Source organism: Cyprinodon tularosa, unplaced genomic scaffold (assembly GCF_016077235.1).
Source record: "Cyprinodon tularosa strain WSP-4 unplaced genomic scaffold, ASM1607723v1 ctg413, whole genome shotgun sequence".
In the NCBI taxonomy this organism is placed as follows: Eukaryota; Metazoa; Chordata; class Actinopteri; order Cyprinodontiformes; family Cyprinodontidae; genus Cyprinodon; species Cyprinodon tularosa.
Window position 1 is genome coordinate 470,207 of NW_024039134.1, and position 22,072 is coordinate 492,278.

General features: G+C 39.7%; 1 protein-coding gene across 1 annotated transcript in view; it reads right to left on the bottom strand.

The window, feature by feature from the left end:
- Positions 1 to 12,074: 12,074 nt before the first annotated feature.
- LOC119792213 (breast cancer type 1 susceptibility protein-like) overlaps positions 12,075 to 22,072 on the bottom strand; it is a 34,927-nt gene continuing 24,929 nt past the window's right edge. Inside the window, exons 19-21 of the mRNA XM_038298739.1 lie at positions 20,905 to 20,978; positions 19,683 to 19,743; positions 12,075 to 12,307 (exon numbers count right to left, since the gene is read on the bottom strand). Coding sequence (XP_038154667.1) covers positions 12,213 to 12,307; positions 19,683 to 19,743; positions 20,905 to 20,978 — 230 coding nt within the window. The 3' untranslated portion in view covers positions 12,075 to 12,212. The remainder of the gene's footprint in view (positions 12,308 to 19,682; positions 19,744 to 20,904; positions 20,979 to 22,072) is intronic.

Here is a 22,072-nt window from a genome sequence, read left to right on the forward strand (position 1 = left end):
CAGGATAAAAATGGCCTCAGGCACCATGTTTATTCAGCTTGTTGTTGCCAAAGATAATGCAGAAGATACTAAAGTCATTGCATATTAAGCCAACAGTCTTTTTTCTGAAGGAGCAGTCTCACCTGGTCTCAAAGACTCAAATTCAACCACCGCTGTGGAGTCTAATGCTGCTAATGGCCACCATTTTTCAGCTGCTTCTCATTAATTAAAGGGGACCTTTGTGAGAAAGGCAGCCAAAGATAAGTTGGCTTGTGAAAAATGAGCTAGAAGTGGTGAAGAAGGGTGAAGATCTAAGAGAAGAAAAAGAGAAAAATGTTTTTCAGCTCTACATGGATGCTGCTGTGAGATCAGTTTTCATGTTTTGCATCCACAGACTTTAAAATCCACCTTTCTATGCACTATAGAGGGATTGGATTTTTTTGGCATTATGACCGCAGAACAGTGGACAGGTGTAGGATTGTAATAATGTTTTAATTTTTTCATGTAGCCCAGAGCATAGCCGAAGGCACTGTTGGTAATTAGAATACAATGCCGCTTCAGGCATAAAAGGAAACCTTGAAACCTTGAGATGTGAAGCGACTGGCCTTGCAAGAGAGTAAAAAAAAAAGGACAGAGAAAAAAATAACTGCAAAGGATAAAAGAGAGGGAAATGCAGAGGAAGAAAATGGAGGAGGAGGATGAAAAAGGGGTGACGCCAACTGGGAACTAAAAGGAAGCTTTTTATAAGATAAATGCTCCTCTAGGTCCACCAATTATTATTACTTTTAAGTATGAAATAATTTAAAGGAAATTAAAGCAGAATCTAATTAGTCTTTAGAAGCAGTAGTAGTTTGCAAAAGCATTTATAAACAGTTAAAGATTCTATGTGCCAGGCCCACAACATGTAGACCATATTTGTAAACTGATATGCTGCTTTCAAATGCATCTAAAAAAATGAAGAAATGAAAACTATGGTTTGAAAATGTATTTCTTCAATAGTTTGTAGACCCAACCATGCCTACAAGTACAGCTGCAAATCCTTTGGGTGCATTTCTCTACTTATTTGGGAACTTATTTATGCATTTCTCAGACTGGATGGTGAGCATATGGGAACAGTAACTTTCAAGGAATGCCACAGATTCTCAATTGGATCTAGGTCTGGACTTTGAATGGATTATCAAAGAACCTGGATATGCTTTGGTTGAAGACTTTCATGGAGCTGGCTGTGTGTAAAGCCGGTCATACACTGTGTGATATTTTCAATTGTTGCACGCAGCTAGAGCTCAAACTGTACGATGGCATCGCAGGGTTTAAGAGTTCACAGCTCACAATGCATTTTCTAACACTGTGCGGCCCGACGCTCTGATACGATCGACTTGCTCAAACTGCACGTCCAAAAACCACATGTTGGAGTGAGCACCGAGAGATGGCGCTGGTCAGACTTGTCAATCTGGAAGAAGAACTACTCCCTTATTTGCATATCTGCAGTGCTCAAGTTCTTGTAAATTGGCTCATAGCTCTGCTTCAAAAGCAGGATTTGCCCGCGAATACCTAATGAGGGCAGGCTGAATTTCAAACGTTCCGACCTTCTGATTCCTGATCAGAAGGTCGGGACTGGAGACCTAGAGAATCGGTCCGAAATGGGCAAAAATAGTACTGTGTAAACCTGGCTTATGTCTCCTACAGCTTCTGATAGGATTGTTGTGGATTTAACTACATTAACCTTGAAACAACTTTTATCAGGTTCCCTATCACCACCAAAGAACAACATACCTGCAGCGTGATGCTGCCACCACCATGCTTTAAGATGTGAATCATACATTCAAGGCAAAGCGAAATGTTAGCTTTTATGAGGTTTGCAACAAGGCTAAAAAGAACAGTTTTGGTCTCATTTAAACAAATGCTTTCTGTGTTGCCTACAGGGCTTCTGACAAACTGCAAACAGGCATTTCATAGCTTGATATCTTTCCTTCAACAAAGATTTCTTTGTCTTGATCCTAATAGTTGTCATATCAGCAGATTCTCTCACCTAAGCTGCTGATCTCTATGCCATATTGTGATGTAATTTCAGACTGAATCCAATGGAATAAACAGATCTGTGAGAATTTAAAGTTAAGTATATTGTTTAATAACCCCACTCTGCTTTAAATGTCTCCACAATTTCTCTCTGACCCATTTGCTGTGTTTCTTGCTTTTTATGATGCTGTTTTTTTTCTAGGTGCATCATCATGTTACATGCCCATCCAAGAAAAAAAAAAAAAAACATTCAATCACAATAAATATGATTAAATACACCAAGCATCCTACACAAACAAATATTTAACAATCAAATTAATGAAAGCAACCAAAACATCAGATGAATAATGAAACTCTTCTGAAGGTTACGTTAAGAAACTTAGAAATCAGAAAGAAAAGTAGGGTGTTTAGAAGGTAAGGGTGTTTGAAAAATCATGCAAAGTAAAATCTGCCAAACTATTTTTAAAATATAAAAATGCACTTTTTTTAAAAACATTTTTTGATGCCCAAGGAGAATGTTGTCCTTTAGCTCTGGTTTAGCGCAGACAGTGAGGGGGTGAGGAAACCAGTTTTCCGTAAAACAGAGTACAGTGTTTCCCCTGATGCTCAGTATTTCCTGCTGCAAGTACGATGAGTTAACTTCAAGCATGTACTTCTGGATCCTGCTCTACAAGATTCATGATCATGCTATTGTTTAGTAAGTCCAAGCATTTCAACAGAAACTCAGATGAAACAAGTGATAAGTTTTATAGGTAAACAGAAATTCTGCAAAACAAAGAAAAATATTTGATCAACTTCCATAAAAAGGGAGAGAATACCTCAGAGAAAACAATAAAAGGTCAGGCCAAGTTTTCAAATAATCCATACAGAGAAAAAAAAAAATCTTTGAGGAGTTGATAGATTGAAAACCTTTTGTTGAAGTTGGCCCTGATATCTTAATATTTTAGCTTATAATTAATTTTCTTTGGTACAAATTGGGGTTCTGTGGAGCTCTCAGCAGCAGTCAGTAGCTTACCAATAGTAGATAGTACCCTTTTGAAACCATGCTGAGAACGGTCCAAGTAAAAAACAAACCTGTAAATTAGAACTGTAAATTTACAGTCATATTACTGTTTTTATATATTTACTTAAATTTTCTTTTACTATTTTTCAAGGCTGCACTTTTAAAAAAGATGAAATTGTCCAGAGAGCTGTTCCAAACGAAATTTATCTTTGTTTTACACTTCTGTAAACAAAACGACAAATAAAATCTGTCTAAATAAAAAAAAAAAATCTAAAAGAGTACAGTAACCAAGATAACTCTTGTGTGTAAATGGAATGCAACTGAACTGGACCGTCCCAGACAAAACCGAATCCCGATAAATCTAGAACTAGCTCAATAGTAGGGCTCGGTTCTCTGATAACAAGGAGTTCATGAGCAGACTGCATCATCTCCTATATACACTGACTCATCGAAAGAGCATGGTGCGACCTGGGATTATGCAGATAACGAGGCTCTTATTGCAATTTGGGCAGAGGATGCTATCAAGGCACATAAGTTCCTGAATATTTTGGGCGCTACTATTTTTGTTTGCGTAAATCCCACCTTGAAAGCTGTAGTATAGTGGAACACTATAGGAGGTGATGAACCGCGTTAGTGTGATGCGTAAATGGTCATAAGAACCAAGCTCGGTCCGAACTCGGCATGGATCAGTTTCAGAGGAGTAGTGTAAATTTGGGATTATTTTTCCACAACTTGAAAAAAAGGGGTCTTTAGTCTAAACCAGGCATCCCCAAACTCGGTCCTCGAGGGCCACTGTCCTGCAGGTTTTAGAGGTTTCCTTGCTCCAGCACAGCTGATTTTAATTGAAAGCTGATTAACAGGCTTTTGCTCTACTGTAATCATTATAATCAGCTGTGCTAAAGCAGGGAAACCTCTAAAGCTTGCAGGACAGGGGCCCTCGAGGGCCAAGCTTGGGGATGCCTGGTCTAAACACTTCTTCCTGCAACCAATAGTAAAAGCCTCCTCATGATACTGCCACCACCATGTTTCACAAAACAGATGGTATGTTATTATAATTATTACTTTTCAGAAATCTAATCAGAGCTTCTTTTTCCACGTTTTCTGTGTTGTCCACATGGATTATCACAGGCTGCACTGTATAAAGACGTGGTAAATAAAATTCATTGTTCTCTTATTGTTCACACAAAAGGTTTGCTCATTTACTTTTAAACAGGAACGCAATCTGTCTGGATATATTACTTTCTCCTAAGATTATTATATGGACCATTATCTTTTTAGCAGTGCGCTAGGCTTGGGTTGATATTTAATTTTAACTCAGCTGTAAAGTAGCACTGATCACTGACCACCAAGGCTCAACCCTTCTGCAACTTTAATGTGCTTTCTGCTTTAGAAGTGTCCATAAAAACGCACCCCGAGGCTCTCAGGGCAAGTCGACAGCTGACAGTATCGCTCCTTCCTCTGTTCATTTTTTGCTCAAATTCATCTTTTCAGTATCAAGAGGAAAGAAAATTAAGCGATTGGGGGCACGAACCAAAGAAACATTGCAATACAGTAGGCATGTCCATGAGAGGAGGAGAGTTATTAAAAATGCAGGAGCCATTTACACTGTGTGTAAAATTGAGCTGATTAAAAATATATGTATGGTCTGACTTTCTTTGTGCTCTAAAATGAAGCATTGAAAGTGTAAATAAAACCAACACTGCAGTCATGGATACACTGCCAGGAAGGGCAAGAAGGTTAATCGCAACTAGGAGGTTTTGAAGGAAAACTTTATTTTTTTCATTACAATGTAGTTTTACTTAATAAGAACATTACTGGATTTCTCTTGAAGCTTTTCTGGGCTAAAGAAAACAGAAGACTTGATTTTTGTGAAACCAGTGGAGGTTAAAACCAAATCCAAGATTCAACCGGGCACAATTCAAAGAAACAAAGTACAATTATAAGAAAGGCACCTATTAGAATTGTTTTCACCTACAGTATTTTTGATTGTACTGAAAAATATCTTTAAAATAGCGTTTTTATTTGACCCTTTACGAGTCAAACATGGTTTGATGAGCAGATAGACACCTCAGTAGTTAAGCCCCGATGCACCTACAAGCCTGCAGCAAATTCTCCCAAATCTACTTAAGGTTGCAAGTTCCCGCGATGTTCTGCAGATATGACTACAAGCGCATCCATGTTAAATGGATCTGACCTAAAAAAAAACAGTTGAAGCGTTCTTTGAAAGCTCTTTAAATCTCTGCGCTTCCTCTAATTCGCTGACTTGGAAATTAGCTAACTTTTAGTCTTCTTTGTGTTAAAACCTCCACACCAAAGAGTGTTATTATGAAACGCACTAAAGGTTCATATTTGCATATAGAACTTTTAATTATCCGAAAAACATTGGATTTTATATTTCTAACCAGCTGGTATTTTCTCATCGCCAATCAACCGATTGACGTGCATCTCTAAAAACTGAGATGGTGACATATCAACATGGCAGCCATTTAAACTTTGTGGCTTTTCTTCTGCAAAGCTCAATCTTCTGCCACATGCATCAGGGGAATAAATACCATCAGGTACTGGAAACAAATCTCCACCCTGCTTTGTATATGTTTGAACACACACACACAGATGTGCTGTGTCAAAAACAAACAAGCAGAGTGAAAAGGTCCAGATGGCCCCTGCAGATTGCAATGTGATGATTTCCCAGGTGGAAAGGAGATGTCGTCCATGGGATGTAGTCCACTGTTTAACAACTCAGAAACTGAGATAAAAAAAGTCTTCTTTGATACAAACACATACATTCAGTTGTAAATTTGTTTCTGCCAAAGATCTAACAAAGATTTGTGTTTGAGTGGGAAAGCAGCATCTTGTGACAATCTAATCATGACTAACTTCCTCCTTTCCTTCTGTAAATGGCCTCAATGAAGCCCTGTGAATCCAATAACAGAACTCACCTAGAGTACATGGATCCTATGAAGCGCTGGGTTTAGATTAGATCTTATTTTCCATCATATTTGACTTCAACAAACCGGTTTGAAGTAGAAATCTGTAAGAACAATTTCATTTACTCTTCACTGAAACTCTGCCACGAGATTCCTATCTGTTTGCCTCACTGATCTTAAAGGATTTTTCAGCTTTTTGTAGGGAAGCTGGTTGTCACACATCAGGTGGTTTTCTGATGACCTCACTGAGGGGCATATAGCTGTGGAACTCTGGTACGGTCGCAATTTAGGGGGGGCACATAGGGACATGTCCCCTGCACTTTTTCAAAAGTCTGTTTTGGTCCCCTGCATTTGAACTGTTCAAAAACAATGTTACACTACTACTACCCTACTAAACAAGCACTAGGACCCAGCAGAAAGCCCATTTCCCTGAGTTTAGACCGCCCACAAGCTCCTGAGTGGCCCTCCATCTTTTCTTGTGCAATTGGTTGTCACTGCTGTCACTCCTAAAAAAGCTAAAAACACATGATGTGCCATAGAATTGGGTCTGTGGTTGGATGGTCACAGCGCTGCTGAAGTCCTACGAGCTGCCATGGTTAGAACTTTAGGGTCAAGCCTATCTCTGATTTCTGGTACGCTTTGGATTGTTGAGACATCTTAAACGGTCCAAGGGTTACATTCTTGGAGAAGACGACAGATGGCCAGGGAATCTACTCTTAAGTTGGGCATTTTTTCCTTCTCCTTGGGTCAAGTAATCTAGAAGACTTTTATTATCAGATGCATCAATTTCCATGTATCTTTGAATTGGTTTCATGTTCATGCTTGTGTTTGGTTATTAGACTCAAAACCAGGGTGTCTGACAGAGAGACATAAGAGACTTCTTAAAGTCAAAGTGTAAGTTACATTCAAAGAACTGAGTAACACCCCTCCTAAAACCTCTTCACTGGCTCCATAAAACAGCATATCCACTTCAAGATCCTCCTCCGCATTATGAAGCTCTCAATACCCTTGTAAAATGTATTTGTTGTATTAAAACGGCCGATAAATCAAATGTATTATTGTTAAATATGATCAACAAAAAAAGGAAAAAAATGCAATGAATGTGATTTTATAAATCCAAGCTCATAATTGTATAACTAAGTTTTTAATCTACATGGATCGTTGCACCCAAAATTGTCCAGTTGTTCATGAGAAGCATCCATATATCTTGTCAGGAGAGGGGTAGCAGAGATGCAAGAGGAAGTGGAGGCAACAAACAGAAGAACTACTAGGAAACACGCTAAACATAAGAGTTATAATAAAAAAGACTCATCTCCCCACTTCTGCAATAAACATTTCATCCATGCCTGGTCCTAAGAGATGAGGCTGGGGGCACGCTGTCAACCATACCCTCACCTGATGTTGCTATGATGCTCAGATTTAATTTACCCAGTTACAAAATAATCCATACCACTGTCTCTCAACCAAACATTTAATGATTAAATCTGGATTTAGTTATTCATTTTACGCCCGATTAAAATTACACTCCTTTAACCAACAGCTGTTTCACTCAACTTGCCTTCAACACAATCAGGTCCGAGAAGAAACACTTTAGGCTGCACTATAATAAATAAATATCTAGATAATAAAATACACATATTGCTAATCAAGGTTAATAAATACACATATGAAGACAAAAAAAAAGGGAATAGGGAAAAATAATTGTCAAAGTGAAAATAATTTGTTTTAAATAAAAAAACTGATGCCACATGTTTTTGATCTGATGCAATATCCTCACCATCTACTATCCTGCAGCTTCTAGATTCATCTCTCATCCAAAACATCTGAAGTAAATTAGTGAATTCACTAAACTGTATTTCATTCCCTCCATAGGCCATGTGATCAATCATCCATTTTATTCAGGCATTATAGAAAAAGCTGTAGGATAGTAGCTCTAGAGCACTGAAATTGGTCAATCCTGTTCTAGATCCCCTGGAAACATCTGTCCTGGTTTTACGCAGGACTAAAAGAAGCCAACAAACAGCTGCTGACCTAGAAATATTCTTTATTGTCTTATTAGTATCATAAATACATTACTAAGAACATTTTACACTTCAAACATTAAATGTGAGATTAAGCTACATCCATAAAATATTAATTGCCAGGAGTCTCTATAAGTGAAAAGTGCATTAATGTTTCTCCCCAAAGAGAAAAAAAAATCAAAGTTTAGGTAGGTTTCCGGTGTCTGACAGTGTAACCCTATAGGTTCACATCACAGTAACTGAACCACATATAAGGTTGGAGGGAGTTCTGAAAAAAAAAAAAAAAAAAAAAGAGCACCGTCCTGGTACACTGGCGTCTGGCGCTGTACATCTGGCATTTAAAAAGCCTCAGAGCGAACATGCTGACATTATTGTTTCAAATGCGGCTCTTTCAGCCACCTGGTTTTCGAAGATCTATTGTCAAAGCGATGAATAGGACTAAAAGCAGCTTTTATATTTATCCTGCAACCAAATGTCAGCGACTCAAATGGCAAAAGTGTTTGAATAAATCAAGGAATTAAGTCTTTTCTTTTAGGCTCTTTCACGTGGATCTGCTGAAGAAAATCACCTGTTGCAAAAACTCATGAGCATTTTGTAGTTTCAGATGTCAGAGGGATTGCTTTCCAGTCAATGAGTCGATGCAATCACTTGGTTTATGCTTAGAAAACTGAACCAATCTGACTGTATTATCTGTTTAAATTGTCTCTGAAGTGCCTTGAGATGACATGTGTTTTGAATTGGCGCTTTATAAATAAGCTGAATTGAATCGACCAAAGTCATAATAACAAACATCACATCGACCTTTAAACAGAAGCTTGGTGTGATGTTCAGCCTTTCAAGGAGATCTGAGTCCTTGAGGCAAAAGCTCATTCTGCTTGAAAAGTTAAGCATGGCTGCAGGAGTTCAATGATTTTCTCTGCTTCCTCTGCCCTTCAGACTAAATCTTCCTCTTGCTATAAGACTACAGATGAGTTCTGTTTTACTACAACATGAACTCATTTAATCAACACCGGTTTTTAAAGCGAAATGCTGTAAAACATATAAAATATAGATTTAAATGCTTTAAGAATACAAAGACTACAGGGGATTTACTTTATATTTACAGCATTAATAAAAAATAAAGAAAAGGTCATCGTTTCTGAACCTGTCAATCATACACCTAACAAGCAAAAACTTTTTCACACTGATTTTTTTTATTCAAAATAAAAAAAAAAATCTAAAAACTCTTAAATGAAGCAAGAAACCTGAAGAGTGTTACTTATAAGACCTGTTCAATACGTTTTAAAGACTGGCAGGTAAACCATTGGATTAAATTAATTGTCATCAAGTCTTTATCCCCATATTTAGTATAAACGAAGCATCATTAAATTTGTCATTTCAAAAATCAAATTTTTTTTCAGACACGGGACTCCCATGAGTCATTTTCAAAAGGTATTACGGCAGATATTTCTAGAAAGGTCAGGGTTTAAATATGGAACCTGGAAACAAAACAGAATAAAAGGATGACATAGATGGAGGGACAGATAAATTGGTGACAGACTGAATCGATAAATGGATGGACAGATGCATGGAGGGAAGAATAGATGTGGAAATAGACTGCTCGATGGATAAATTCTTTAAAGAATACACTCACCGGCCACTTTATTAGGTACCCCATGCTAGTAACGGGTTGGACCCCCTTTTGCCTTCAGAACTGCCTCAATTCTTCGTGGCATAGATTCAACAAGGTGCTGGAAGCATTTGGTCCATATTGACATGATGGCATCACACAGTTGCCGCAGATTTGTCGGTCGCACATCCATGATGCGAATCTCCCGTTCCACCACATCCCAAAGATGCTCTATTGGATTGAGATCTGGTGACTGTGGAGGCCATTTGAGTACAGTGAACTCATTGTCATGTTCAAGAAACCAGTCTGAGATGATTCCAGCTTTATGACATGGCGCATTATCCTGCTGAAAGTAGCCATCAGAAGTTGGGTACATTGTGGTCATAAAGGGATGGACATGGTCAGCAACAATACTCAGGTAGGCTGTGGCGTTGCAACGATGCTCAATTGGTACCAAGGGGCCCAAAGAGTGCCAAGATAATATTCCCCACACCATGACACCACCACCACCAGCCTGAACCGTTGATACAAGGCAGGATGGATCCATGCTTTCATGTTGTAGCTGCTAAATTCTGACCCTACCATCCGAATGTCGCAGCAGAAATCAAGACTCATCAGACCAGGCAACGTTTTTCCAATCTTCTATTGTCCAATTACGATGAGCTTGTGCAAATTGTAGCCTCAGTTTCCTGTTCTTAGCTGAAAGGAGTGGCACCCGGTGTGGTCTTCTGCTGCTGTAGCCCATCTGCCTCAAAGTTTGTCGTATTGTGCGTTCAGAGATGCTCTTCTGCCCACCTTGGTTGTAACGGGTGGTTACTATCAGCTCGAACCAGTCTGGCCATTCTCCTCTGACCTCTGGCATCAACAAGGCATTTCCGCCCACAGAACTGCCGCTCACTGGATGTTTTTTCTTTTTCGGACCATTCTCTGTAAACCCTAGAGATGGTTGTGCCTGAAAATCCCAGTAGATCAGCAGTTTCTGAAATACTCAGACCAGCCCTTCTGGCACCAACAATCATGCCACGTTCAAAGTCACTCAAATCACCTTTCTTCCCCATACTGATGCTCGGTTTGAACTGCAGGAGATTGTCTTGACCATGTCTACATGCCTAAATGCACTGAGTTGCCGCCATGTGATTGGCTGCTTAGAAATTAAGTGTTAACGAGCAGTTGGACAGGTGTACCTAATAAAGTGACCGGTGAGTGTAGATATATGCTGGATGGATTATGGAGGGATGGGTGGCATTAACTGGATGGATGTGAATAGATTGATGGGATGCTGGATATATGAGTACATGCAGGGATAAACTCAGGTATGTTAATAGATTCATTAACGGAAAACCTAAAAATAATTTACAGAAAATTCCACTGTAAAAGTTTAAAACCAGAATTCAGAAGTAGATTAGCTTCCATAGCAAAAATCAGGAGGGTCCTGCAGGACAAATCATTAAACAGGACATTGGGGATAATAGATGCACCAGACTTATTAATGGCTTTGTACATACATCAACTAGTGATGCAACCTGGACACATCATCAGTGATATTACCTGGTATCATAGAGTGTTTCGGGTCTTTCAAACATCATACACTCTCCTCCAGGCGACCCAGCCAGGGTTGATCAGACCCCAGCTTGTGTCCAGGTAGTGCTACCCTACCCACGGATCTCCTCTCCTGATCCACAACCACCGCGAGGCAACCTCTGCTGCCTCTGTGGCTTCCTTGATGGCCCTTCGCTTGCTGGCCCCTGTGATGCCCAGCATGCTGTACACCCTGCAGAGGGACTGGCCAGCAAACCCTCTGCATCCCACCTCAATAGGCTCGCACCTTGCTCGCCACCCATTGAGCCGACACTGCTCCACCAGATCGCTGTACTTAGCCCTCTTTCTCTCGTTGGCCTCCTCGATGCGGTCTTCCCAAGGGACCGTGAGCTCCAGAAGCACAACCTGCTTCGATGTTGCTGAGGTCAGCACCACGTCTGGCCTTAGTGATGTTATGGCCACATTTTCTGGGAACTTCAGTTGTTTCCCCAAGTCTGCCATCAGCTCCCAATCCTGTGCCATTGTGAGCAGGCCAGAGGAAGAGACCCTGGAAACAGCTGGTGGTCCTTCTCCAGCTCTGATGAAGGAGATAGCCTCCTTCGCTGGGCGGAGGCGCTTGCAGTGGGCTATTCCACTGCAGATGGAGTTCGCTATGGCCTTCAAGACCTGGTCATGACGTCCTGCAGGGTCCTGCAGGACAAATCATTAAACAGGACATTGGGGATAATAGATGCACCAGACTTATTAATGGCTCATTAAATATTTAGCTGAGTTACAAGAAAAAAGCCTTTTGCAAACAAACCGAGCTGCAGAGTTGAGGTTGTGTCCTTATGAGACATTTTCCTGTGATTTTCTTTGGTCTTATTTCATCCTCCTTTAAAAGTTCATTTATAACATGTGGCTGAAACCCCTGTTCTGGAAACATCATGTGAAACAACAAAGACAATACCTACTTCGAACAAAAAGTCAAACCAAGGATATGCTTTTCATATGACTTTATATACATCTTATTCTGGAGACATTTTACACAAAACAGGTTGATAATGTGTTAAGTTACAAAACTGGAGATTAAAAACACAAATGTACAATTAGCTTAGAGACGGTGCATCTTCTGTTCCTCACACAGTGTAACTGCTGTACTTCTGCAGTGTGTATGTTGCTACGGTATCCAGCAGCCATCCACGGGACACGACTGTGGCCTTCCTGGACAGACCTGTTGAGCAGAGAGCAGGTTAACAAAGAAGAGAATCACAGGCGGTGTGTCTTTAAGGGTTCAATTGAACAGAGTATAATCTGAGACGCTTTCCTGCCTCTTTTTCATTAAATAAACATGAAAAGCTGTCTTTGAAAGCTGTTTGTTAGACCACACTGGAGCTCCACTGGGTCCTACACTGTGGTTTAGTGATTAGGTTGCTAAAGATATACCACATCAGGCACCTGCCTACAAAACCCAGAGAGCTTCAGTTACTCGCAGAGACTAACAACTACTCCATCTTTCATGTGAGACAAGCATGAATATTTCCACACAGTGGTAGATCCCTAATCTATGGTTAACCAAACAAAAGGATGTTGAAAAAATGTTTTGAGAACAAAAACAAACTAATAATAAAGACCACAATAGCAGGACATGTCAGTGGCAAAGTTGAAGTCATAAATCTGCACAGATTTCTACAATTTGTCCTAAAATGTCTGCATATTGCACCTAAAATTATCAAACCTCTATTGCAAATAGATTTGTTGACAAAAGCTATTCAGACATTTCAATTTAAATAAATTATACAAAAACAGTTTAAATCAGTGGCTTTAAAATTAAGTTTGGGATCTGCAAACCTGTAGACGCTTCTCTGTTTTCAATTCAAGTTGAAAATGCTTTTAATATTCCCAAAGAGAAATTAAACGTTGCAGTAACTCATATGGTTTTTGCTTTTTCCATCAAGGGGTTTTAGGTTTTAAGCAGGCAGGAAGGATCTTCGAGAAGGAAAAAAATAAATCTTTTAAAATCCTTCCAGTTTCACAGAATTCAACATCAGAAGCAAAAAACATCAGCAAATAGAAACTGATCCACAAACTGAGAAACTAAATTTCTCGTAAATAAAGAGTCAGAGTAAAGCTAGCCACTCTAAAATACAGCCACCTTAAATCTAGAATGTATAGAATATAATTGAACACACCTGACTCCCATAAACACAGCTCTGCAGAGCTAGCAAAGTAGCTTAGACCCTTGATAAAGGTCTGTAGGGCAATGGATACATCTTGAAGTTGTCAGAATATGTCACATACATATTCTGAACAGAACGGCCTGTTTATATTGAAGCAAGGTGGTGACGGAGTGATGCTCTGAGTTGTAGCAGTAGCATGCAGAAGGCTGGATGTTATTCAATCAGGTATCATGAAATATTGGTAGAAAATATGAATTTTGTGTGGAGGCTAAAGCTGTGGAGTCATTAGAGCTTCAAACAGGACGATGATCCCAAGCAAACAGATTCAACCAAGACTAGGGGTGAGTATTGGCATTGGTGTTGCAATTTGATACATATCACGATACTTTGGTCAAAATCCGATATTATTGAATTATTAGAATAATTTTCCCAGATATGAAATTGTAAAACTGTGTAATGTATACTTAAAAAAGCAAGTGGTGGATATGTTCACCAAAATTATCATTTAAGGCCCCGTCACACATTGACGATTTAAACAGTGTACGCCTGACGTATGGAAAATCTTTCTTAAACGCTGGCATAAGTTTGATAAGTTATGGGTACATTTTGTATAAGTCATGAGCACGGTGAAGCAAGCTGAAGCACGCTGGCACACGTCGACATACGGTAATTACGTCAGGAAATTTTGAGCGCGCTCAAAACTCTCCGACATATGCCAGCGTATGCTCATTCAGTACGTGGGGCATAAGTTACAGGTCAGTTATCTGATCGTTGACGTATGTTTAGTGTAAGTTACTCATAAGTTGTGGTGTCTAGTTTATCTAAAACCTCTGAGTACCTTGTGCATAACTTACGCGTAACTTATCAAGAATTTATCTCCAACGCATATCAATGTATTTGACCTGTTTCAGGCGACCGATGAACGAGTTTCTAACTTACAGCTACTGTATAATGGCGTATTGGCAGGGTTTTGCTATAAAAGGGGGTTCACAGGAGGAAACCATCAGTTCTTCTCCAGACTTCATCGACATCATAGGGTGAGCGAGAAGGTGAGTGTGATGGATCCTCCCTGCGTTCACGCCCACGTCCAACAAATTCCTGGCAGACATGACGCTGAAGCAACTTCTTTCCTTCTTTCAAATTTTATTTATTCTTTTTTTTTCTTTGGCAGGCAGTAAAGAGCAGCTAGGTTAATATTGCGATCAAATAAATCTATTTATGCAAGCCGAGCGCCTCGTCGCACATCGCTACCCCCGTCAGGACACATCATTTCATGGACGTTACACTGCCGTGCGTTATGCATAAGTTAGGCTGTCATTGGACACACGATTTGGACTCGTCATGAATACTATATGTATGCACCCAAAATTGAAAAACATACATAGAAAGTTCAGTGTATGCCAGCGCTTTAGGAGATTCTGGGACGTCATACGCTGGCTAAATCAGCAAGGTGTGACGGGGCCCTTAGTTATTTTGGTATCCATGTTCTTTGGGGTTTGAGTCAGTTCCCGTCTTCCACTGTGACTTCCTCAGCTACAGATATGGGGCTGTGCCGCACAGCAAAAGGGCTGCATGGCGCCATCTGCCAAAATAGCAGTGCAGAGGCGGCCCATTTAAAGGAATAGTACACCCAAAACATGATTAGCCTTCATTTTCTACTCACCCCCATGCTGAACAACACTCTGGAGTACTTTTTTGATATCTCAAATGCATCTGGAGATCTGGGAGGCTTCTTGCTGTCTGCTGACATTCAAATAATGGAGGTCTATGGTGCCCGAGGCAGAAAGGTCCATAAAAGTCCACAAAAAACGTGTCAATATTCCTCCATACTGCTCGTCCAATGTATTTCAAGTGTCCTGAGTGGGTAGCATCCAGAATTTACTCGAAACGAAGTCATTTAGAATGTTTTTAGAGCATAAACAGTGGTGTATAGGATTTCCTGAAAGCGCGCACCTGCGCGTTCATGACGCTGCGGAAATCGCGGCAGACCAAACCAGATGAAAGTGCGCATTCAGCGTCTGCTCTGCCAATAATGCAAGCGTAGAAGAAGAAATGTGCTGTTTACCTGTGCAAAGAAAGAAACAACGAAAGAAAAATGTCTGAGGACTTCAGTGTTGAGGAAGAGCATGAGTTCTTTGCTGAGCTGAATGCGCACTTTCGTCTGGGTTGGTCTGCCACGGTTTCCGTAGCGCCGTGAACGCGCTTTCAGGAAATCCTATACACTACTGTTTATGCTCTAAAAACATTCTAAATGACTTCGTTTCGAGTAAATTCTGGATGCTACCCACGCAGGACACTTGGAATACATTGGATGAGCAGCATGGAGGAATATTGAAACGTTTTTTGTGGACTTTTATGGACCTTTCTGCCTCGGGCGCTGGGCACCTCCATTATTTGAATGTCAGCAGACAGCAAGAAGCCTCCCAGATCTCCAGATGCATTTGAGATATCAAAAAAGTACTCCAGAGTGTTGTTGTGCAGCATGGGGGTGAGTAGAAAATGAAGGCTAATCATGTTTTGGGTGTACTATTCCTTTAAGATTGATATTATATCAGGTAAATGAAAATCACAATACAATGCCAAAAATATTTTTTCCCACACCCCTACCCAAGACTTTGGAATTTGAACAGTTGAACATTTATTGTTGTGTTTATATTGACTGCAGAACACAGAACCAAGAGTATAAATGTACCCCGTTGAATTTGACTCAGAGGGACTGCCTTGAGACGCTGAAGAATTTACAGAGGAGGTTAAGAAAGCAGCAGGTGCTCTGAGTACGAAAGTTTCTTATCAACATGAGGTTGAATACATCTCAAATGTTTGATCTTTGAACTCATGTTTGAGCTCTTTTTTATGATTTGTAATCAGTTCTAATAATTGTGCAATTTAGTTTTTGCAAAATATCTTTTGTTGGCTGGTGAACTAAATGAAATTGCATCATAATATGACTGGGAACTCAATAATTATACTATTGGTAAACTTAACAAATCAACATGACATCATATTGTGATAAATCAGGTGATATAGAACAAGCTGGAATTGATCAGGGGTGTCAAAGCGGTTTGCTGGGATTATAATCCATGACCTACTTCCTGTGAGGCAGCAACGTTACCAAATGTCCGACTGTGCTTCCCCTGTTCAAAACTATATAAGCAAAATCTGATGGTGAAATATGACTAGCATTTTAACAATTGAGCAGATAGAATCATAGAACCTTAATTCATAAATTGTTTTAATCTTCCAAACATGAATGTAGATTAAATGGATCGGACCAAGTTAATGCATTTCACAGCCACATACACTATATTGCCAAAAGTATTTGCTCACCCATCCAAATTATTGGAATCAGGTGTTCCAATCACTTCCATGGCCACAGGTGTATAAATTCAAGCACCTAGGCATGCAGACTGTTTTTACAAACATTTGTGAAAGAATGGGTCGCTCTCAGGAGCTCAGTGAATTCCAGCGTGGAACTGTGATAGGATGCCACCTGTGCAACAAATCCAGTCGTGAAATTTCCTCGCTCCTAAATATTCCACAGTCAACTGTCAGCTGTATTATAAGAAAATGGAAGTGTTTGGGAACGACAGCAACTCAGCCACGAAGTGGTAGGCCACGTAAACTGACGGAGCGGGGTCAGCGGATGCTGACGCGCATAGTGCGAAGAGGTCGCCAACTTTCTGCAGAGTCAATCACTACAGACCTCCAAACTTCATGTGGCCTTCAGATTAGCTATAGAACAGTGCGCAGAGAGCTTCATGGAATGGGTTTCCATGGTCGAGCAGCTGCATCCAAGCCATACATCACCAAGTGCAATGCAAAGCGTCGGATGCGGTGGTGTAAAGCACGCCGCCACTGGACTCTAGAGCAGTGGAGACGCGTTCTCTGGAGTGACGAATCGCGCTTCTCCATCTGGCAATCTGATGGACGGGTCTGGGTTTGGCGGTTGCCAGGAGAACGGTACTTGTCTGACTGCATTGTGCCAAGTGTAAAGTTTGGTGGAGGGGGGATTATGGTGTGGGGTTGTTTTTCAGGAGCTGGGCTTGGCCCCTTAGTTCCAGTGAAAGGAACTCTGAATGCTTCAGCATACCAAGACATTTTGGACAATTCCATGCTCCCAACTTTGTGGGAACAGTTTGGAGCTGGCCCCTTCCTCTTCCAACATGACTGTGCACCAGTGCACAAAGCAAGGTCCATAAAGACATGGATGACAGAGTCTGGTGTGGATGAACTTGACTGGCCTGCACAGAGTCCTGACCTCAACCCGATAGAACACCTTTGGGATGAATTAGAGCGGAGACTGAGAGCCAGGCCTTCTCGTCCAACATCAGTGTGCGACCTCACAAATGCGCTTCTGGAAGAATGGTCAAAAATTCCCATAAACACACTCCTAAACCTTGTGGACAGCCTTCCCAGAAGAGTTGAAGCTGTTCTAGCTGCAAAGGGTGGACCGACGTCATATTGAACCCTATGGATTAGGAACGGGATGTCACTTAAGCTCATATGTGAGTCAAGGCAGGTGAGCAAATACTTTTGGCAATATAGTGTATCTTTGATATAAGGATAAAATCCATTTAAATATTTGATAGTAAATACCTCATAGACACATTGGTATTTAAGGTATTTCAGCCACATCTGTAACATCACTTTTTAACCAATGTTTTCTGGACATTTTCAAATCCAAATAATGATAAACTGGCTGACTTGATGATTTCAATTTGTGGGGAAAAAGGGAATAAGAAGGGAGGATTGAAGAGTCTGTTCAATTACCTGGACTATCAGTGCCAGAGGACATGGTGGAGGGCACACGGCTTTAAATATGTAGTAGTGTAAATTAGGATGCTGAGAGGAGGGGTTGCTCTCCTCTCCTCCATTTCAAGCAGTCAGCTTTCTGTGTGCTGTGGCTGCCTCTCTCTTAAGTGGCACACTTGTTTTGACATTCCTCTCCCTACAATCTGACATTTTTTCTCAGCCTTCACATTTGCTTTCCTTATAAGTCGCTCTCCTTCCTCTTTTTCTCATTTCGAATAGCAGCACCTGCCATTTCAGTGTTAGGCCTCTCTACGCTTTGTACCTGCAGACTTAATTCCACTCTGCTGGCTATAAAGGTGTAAAGGCATGCACTTTAATGGAGTGGGTGAGGAAGGTGCAGTTACCTGAAAACATTTTTAACGCACTACGGAGGCCAAAAAAAGAAGGTATATTTTAGATTGTTAGCTCACCGACAGATGTCAGAAACTTAAGCATAAATGTTGCTCCCTGATGCTGAATTTTTATAAGTAATGATTTAACTCAAAACCAGAGGAGATCCCTCCTTGCTGCTTGCCAGCATTCAGTAACTAAAGTGCTGTTTCTTTATGGAAAGAAAGGTCAGACATGTCACCAAAATCCTCCACAGTCATAAAGGCAAGACTGGTTAGTTAGTGCTAGCCATTCTCTTACAGGTTACCCTCCAAAAACTATATAGAAATAAGCAAAAACTTCTGAAATTAAGCATATTTACCCTTATTTTGAGTATGTAATTAAGATGGTTTGCCAATGGAATTTTGTATTTTTACTCTTAAATTAAGATTATTAGATAATATACACTTAAAACAAGACAAAGCAATTATTTTGGTTTTTTTTTTTTTTATAGTAAATGTAGATTGTTTGGTTACATTAGCAAAGTGTCTCACTTACCTACTCAATAAAAAAAAAAAAAACACCCTTTTAAGAAAAAAAAATTTGATTTAAATTTTTTTTGCAGTGTATTATTATGTTAGTTACCGCTATGGTACATCATGAACACCTTTTCTCTTCCTTTGGTGCTTTTGGACAAAGGATTCAGATTTGAGGTGTGCTCCTTAGTGCAAAAGCCTATGAAGATATTTTCTTTCACCTAATTCTTTTTAAAAGGGCTTTTTCTAGACGTTCTTTTATAAAGTTCAATGTAAGTTGTTTATAATTACAGATATTCAATCAAAAGACTCTCCCACCTAAGCTGTGGGTCTCTGCAGCTCCTCTAGTGCTACAGTGGACCGCAGCTTCTGGGATTAATGCTTAGTTCAGGAAGACAGCCGTCTAGTTTATAACAACTTAAAATCATACAATATTGCTTTAAGATCAGGATTATCTTCCACTGCTCCGTAAGACCAACGAGGCATGACTAAGATCGATTACAGCTATTAGAGAGAACTGAACTAAGATGATTGAAATTCTCTTCCTTCAGTAAACACCCAAGAGGTTTTTCTACTGGAGACCATCTTTATCTCACATTCTAGAAGTAGATTCTCCTAATCTCTGCTAATTCTACGATTAGCAGAGCAATAATAGCAAAGCTTTGGTATTATGGGCGTGAGGACCTGGGTCGGGTATAAAGCGTGTTTCGTTTGAGGCCTAGTTAAAAAGCTAAAGGTGAAAATGTGTTTTTTCTTTGCAGAGAAGACTTACTGCTGTACAAGGAGGATGATGAATTGGCCCTGGGCTGAACGATGATGATATGGTGGGATTTCTGTGGGAAGAAACGTAAAAAACAGATGTGTTAATATTTTAAACATTGCAGTCAGGAAAATTTAGCTAAACAGCTTCTTCTTCTGGCTATTTACTGACTGATCAAGATGGGCACATTTCCCCTACTATGTCGTCATATTCTTTTCTTTCCAATTTTGAATGTCTGGATAAGAGAAACATGCCTCGTTGCCATTCAGCCTCAACATTCAGATTTATTTAAAGTGAGAGTTTGTTAACATTTCCACAGATATAATTTAATTTTCTCTAAGCAGATATACAAAATGGTGAATGACTAATGCGGTGAATAAGTGCTTCTTGATTTAACATCGATTAATTAAACAAAATGCTACTATTGCAAATGTACTTTATAAACAGCAAAACATACACTAATACCAATCACTAATTTAACATAGAAGATATTATGTTTAAGTAAAGAGAAACTACTGGGGAGATAAAGAATGCCTTAACAGAAAAGTAAAATAAAATTTTCTTACAAAAGAGAAGAATAAATTTATAGACATTTGTTTTAAAGATACTTCCTGGTCATTAAATGGTAAATCGGTCTGCCAAGGATGAAAGGCTCGCATTTTATTAGCCTAATCGTTCGCCCGAACACGAGGAGCACAAGTCCGCACAAGCTACTACCCAGCAACCTTTAGATGCATTCCTGCTCCATTGACCGGCATCACAAAAACGACTTTTCACCAGGCCTCTGCAGGCCAACGGATGCAACTAAAGGCTGCAGGATAGAAGTGCTTGAGGGCTTGAATTGGTCATCCTTCACTAAGCTAAGAAAGCAAGCTAGAAATCCTAGAAAATAAACAAAAATGCTTCAGTGAAATAGGTTTTACAAGGACAGAAATAAATGAATAAAAACACCTCTTCCCAAACTAAAATTATAATCTTTAAGGAATAAATGGATAAAAGGTGGATTTATCAAACAAAGTCAAACTGATAGGAGTATTGATGCATGTTTTGAAGCCACGCCATATATCACAGTTTGTCCTAACTTTAGGTTTTGATTAAGAAAACTGGAAATTTATATATGGGTAAATAAAAGCAAAGCAGTACATATTTTAGAGATTAAAAAACACACAATTTTAAAAAGGCAGATCAATCAAACTGTAATCATGTATCAAGGCAGAGAGACTGATCCCCTTACCTGCTTGCCATCAAGAAGAAGTGGATCTTTAACAACTGTGGCTCCACACAACTCAACCATCCACTGCATGTCATCTTCGAAAACACATTAATATGATATTTTTTTTAAAAGAATTGCTACATCATATAATGTTTCTATTATTTCGACATTGCAGGAACCAAAATAAACTATAAAAAGAAACCTCTTTTAATTAGAGAGAGATAAAAGGTCACGTCATCTGTAAACACCTTCATAACTAGGTTTAGGAAATCCCTTAGTGTAAAATATTACAGCATGATTTATATGGTTCATGGTTAAATGGTGCATAAAATCCAGTTTGGCAGGATTCCATATTCGTGTGAAGTTTAAGGAAGTCTTCACGTTGCTTATGCTAGCTAGCAGATGTCATCCCATTAGCAAAGCTTCATCAATCCAGAGAGCAGCAGGAGGACGCTGCTGCAGCATTTTAGCAAGCGCTGGAGGAAGGAAACTGAAATAGAAAAGCGTGACACACTGAGACTTCACCACATGTTGTTGAAAGGTTTTGTGTGCTATCAAGTTTTTTTTTATATGGAAATCCAGCACAAAATAGTACACACCTGTGAAAGAAACTAATATTTGCAATTTTTTTTTTTTTTTTTTACAGAGCAAATATGAAATGAGAGCCATGCTTTTGTGTGGTTTTTATACCCTAAAAAGGTCAGAAAAACTTATGTCCTTTATGATTTAACCTCAAGAGAAATACCATGATTGGGGCCAAGAGGAAAAAATACAGCTGAAGGAAAGCTATAAGAAGTCCTGTTTGCAGTTTGCCACCAGTCATGCAGAGGGCGATGTGTGGAGGAAAGTTATCAGCTAAATGGGATCTCTGTTCTACATGCAGAAGAACATGAGTGGAAGAAGATAAAACCAAAGAAAACATCACCCCTTTGGGGGTTTTTTTCAACTGGGACAGAAAAGCTGGTTCATGTTGATAAAAAGGATAGATCCGTATAGACAGAGGTCCTAGAAGAAGGCCCGGCAGAGGCAGATGTTCACCTTCTAGCAGGAAACTGAACCTGAACATGCAGCCAAAGCCACTGTGGAATGGTTAATACCATGTGAGAAAATGGCCCAGTTGAAGTCCAGACCTGAATCGAAATAAGAATCTGTGGCAGGACTCGAACAGTGACATTTACAGATGCTGCCA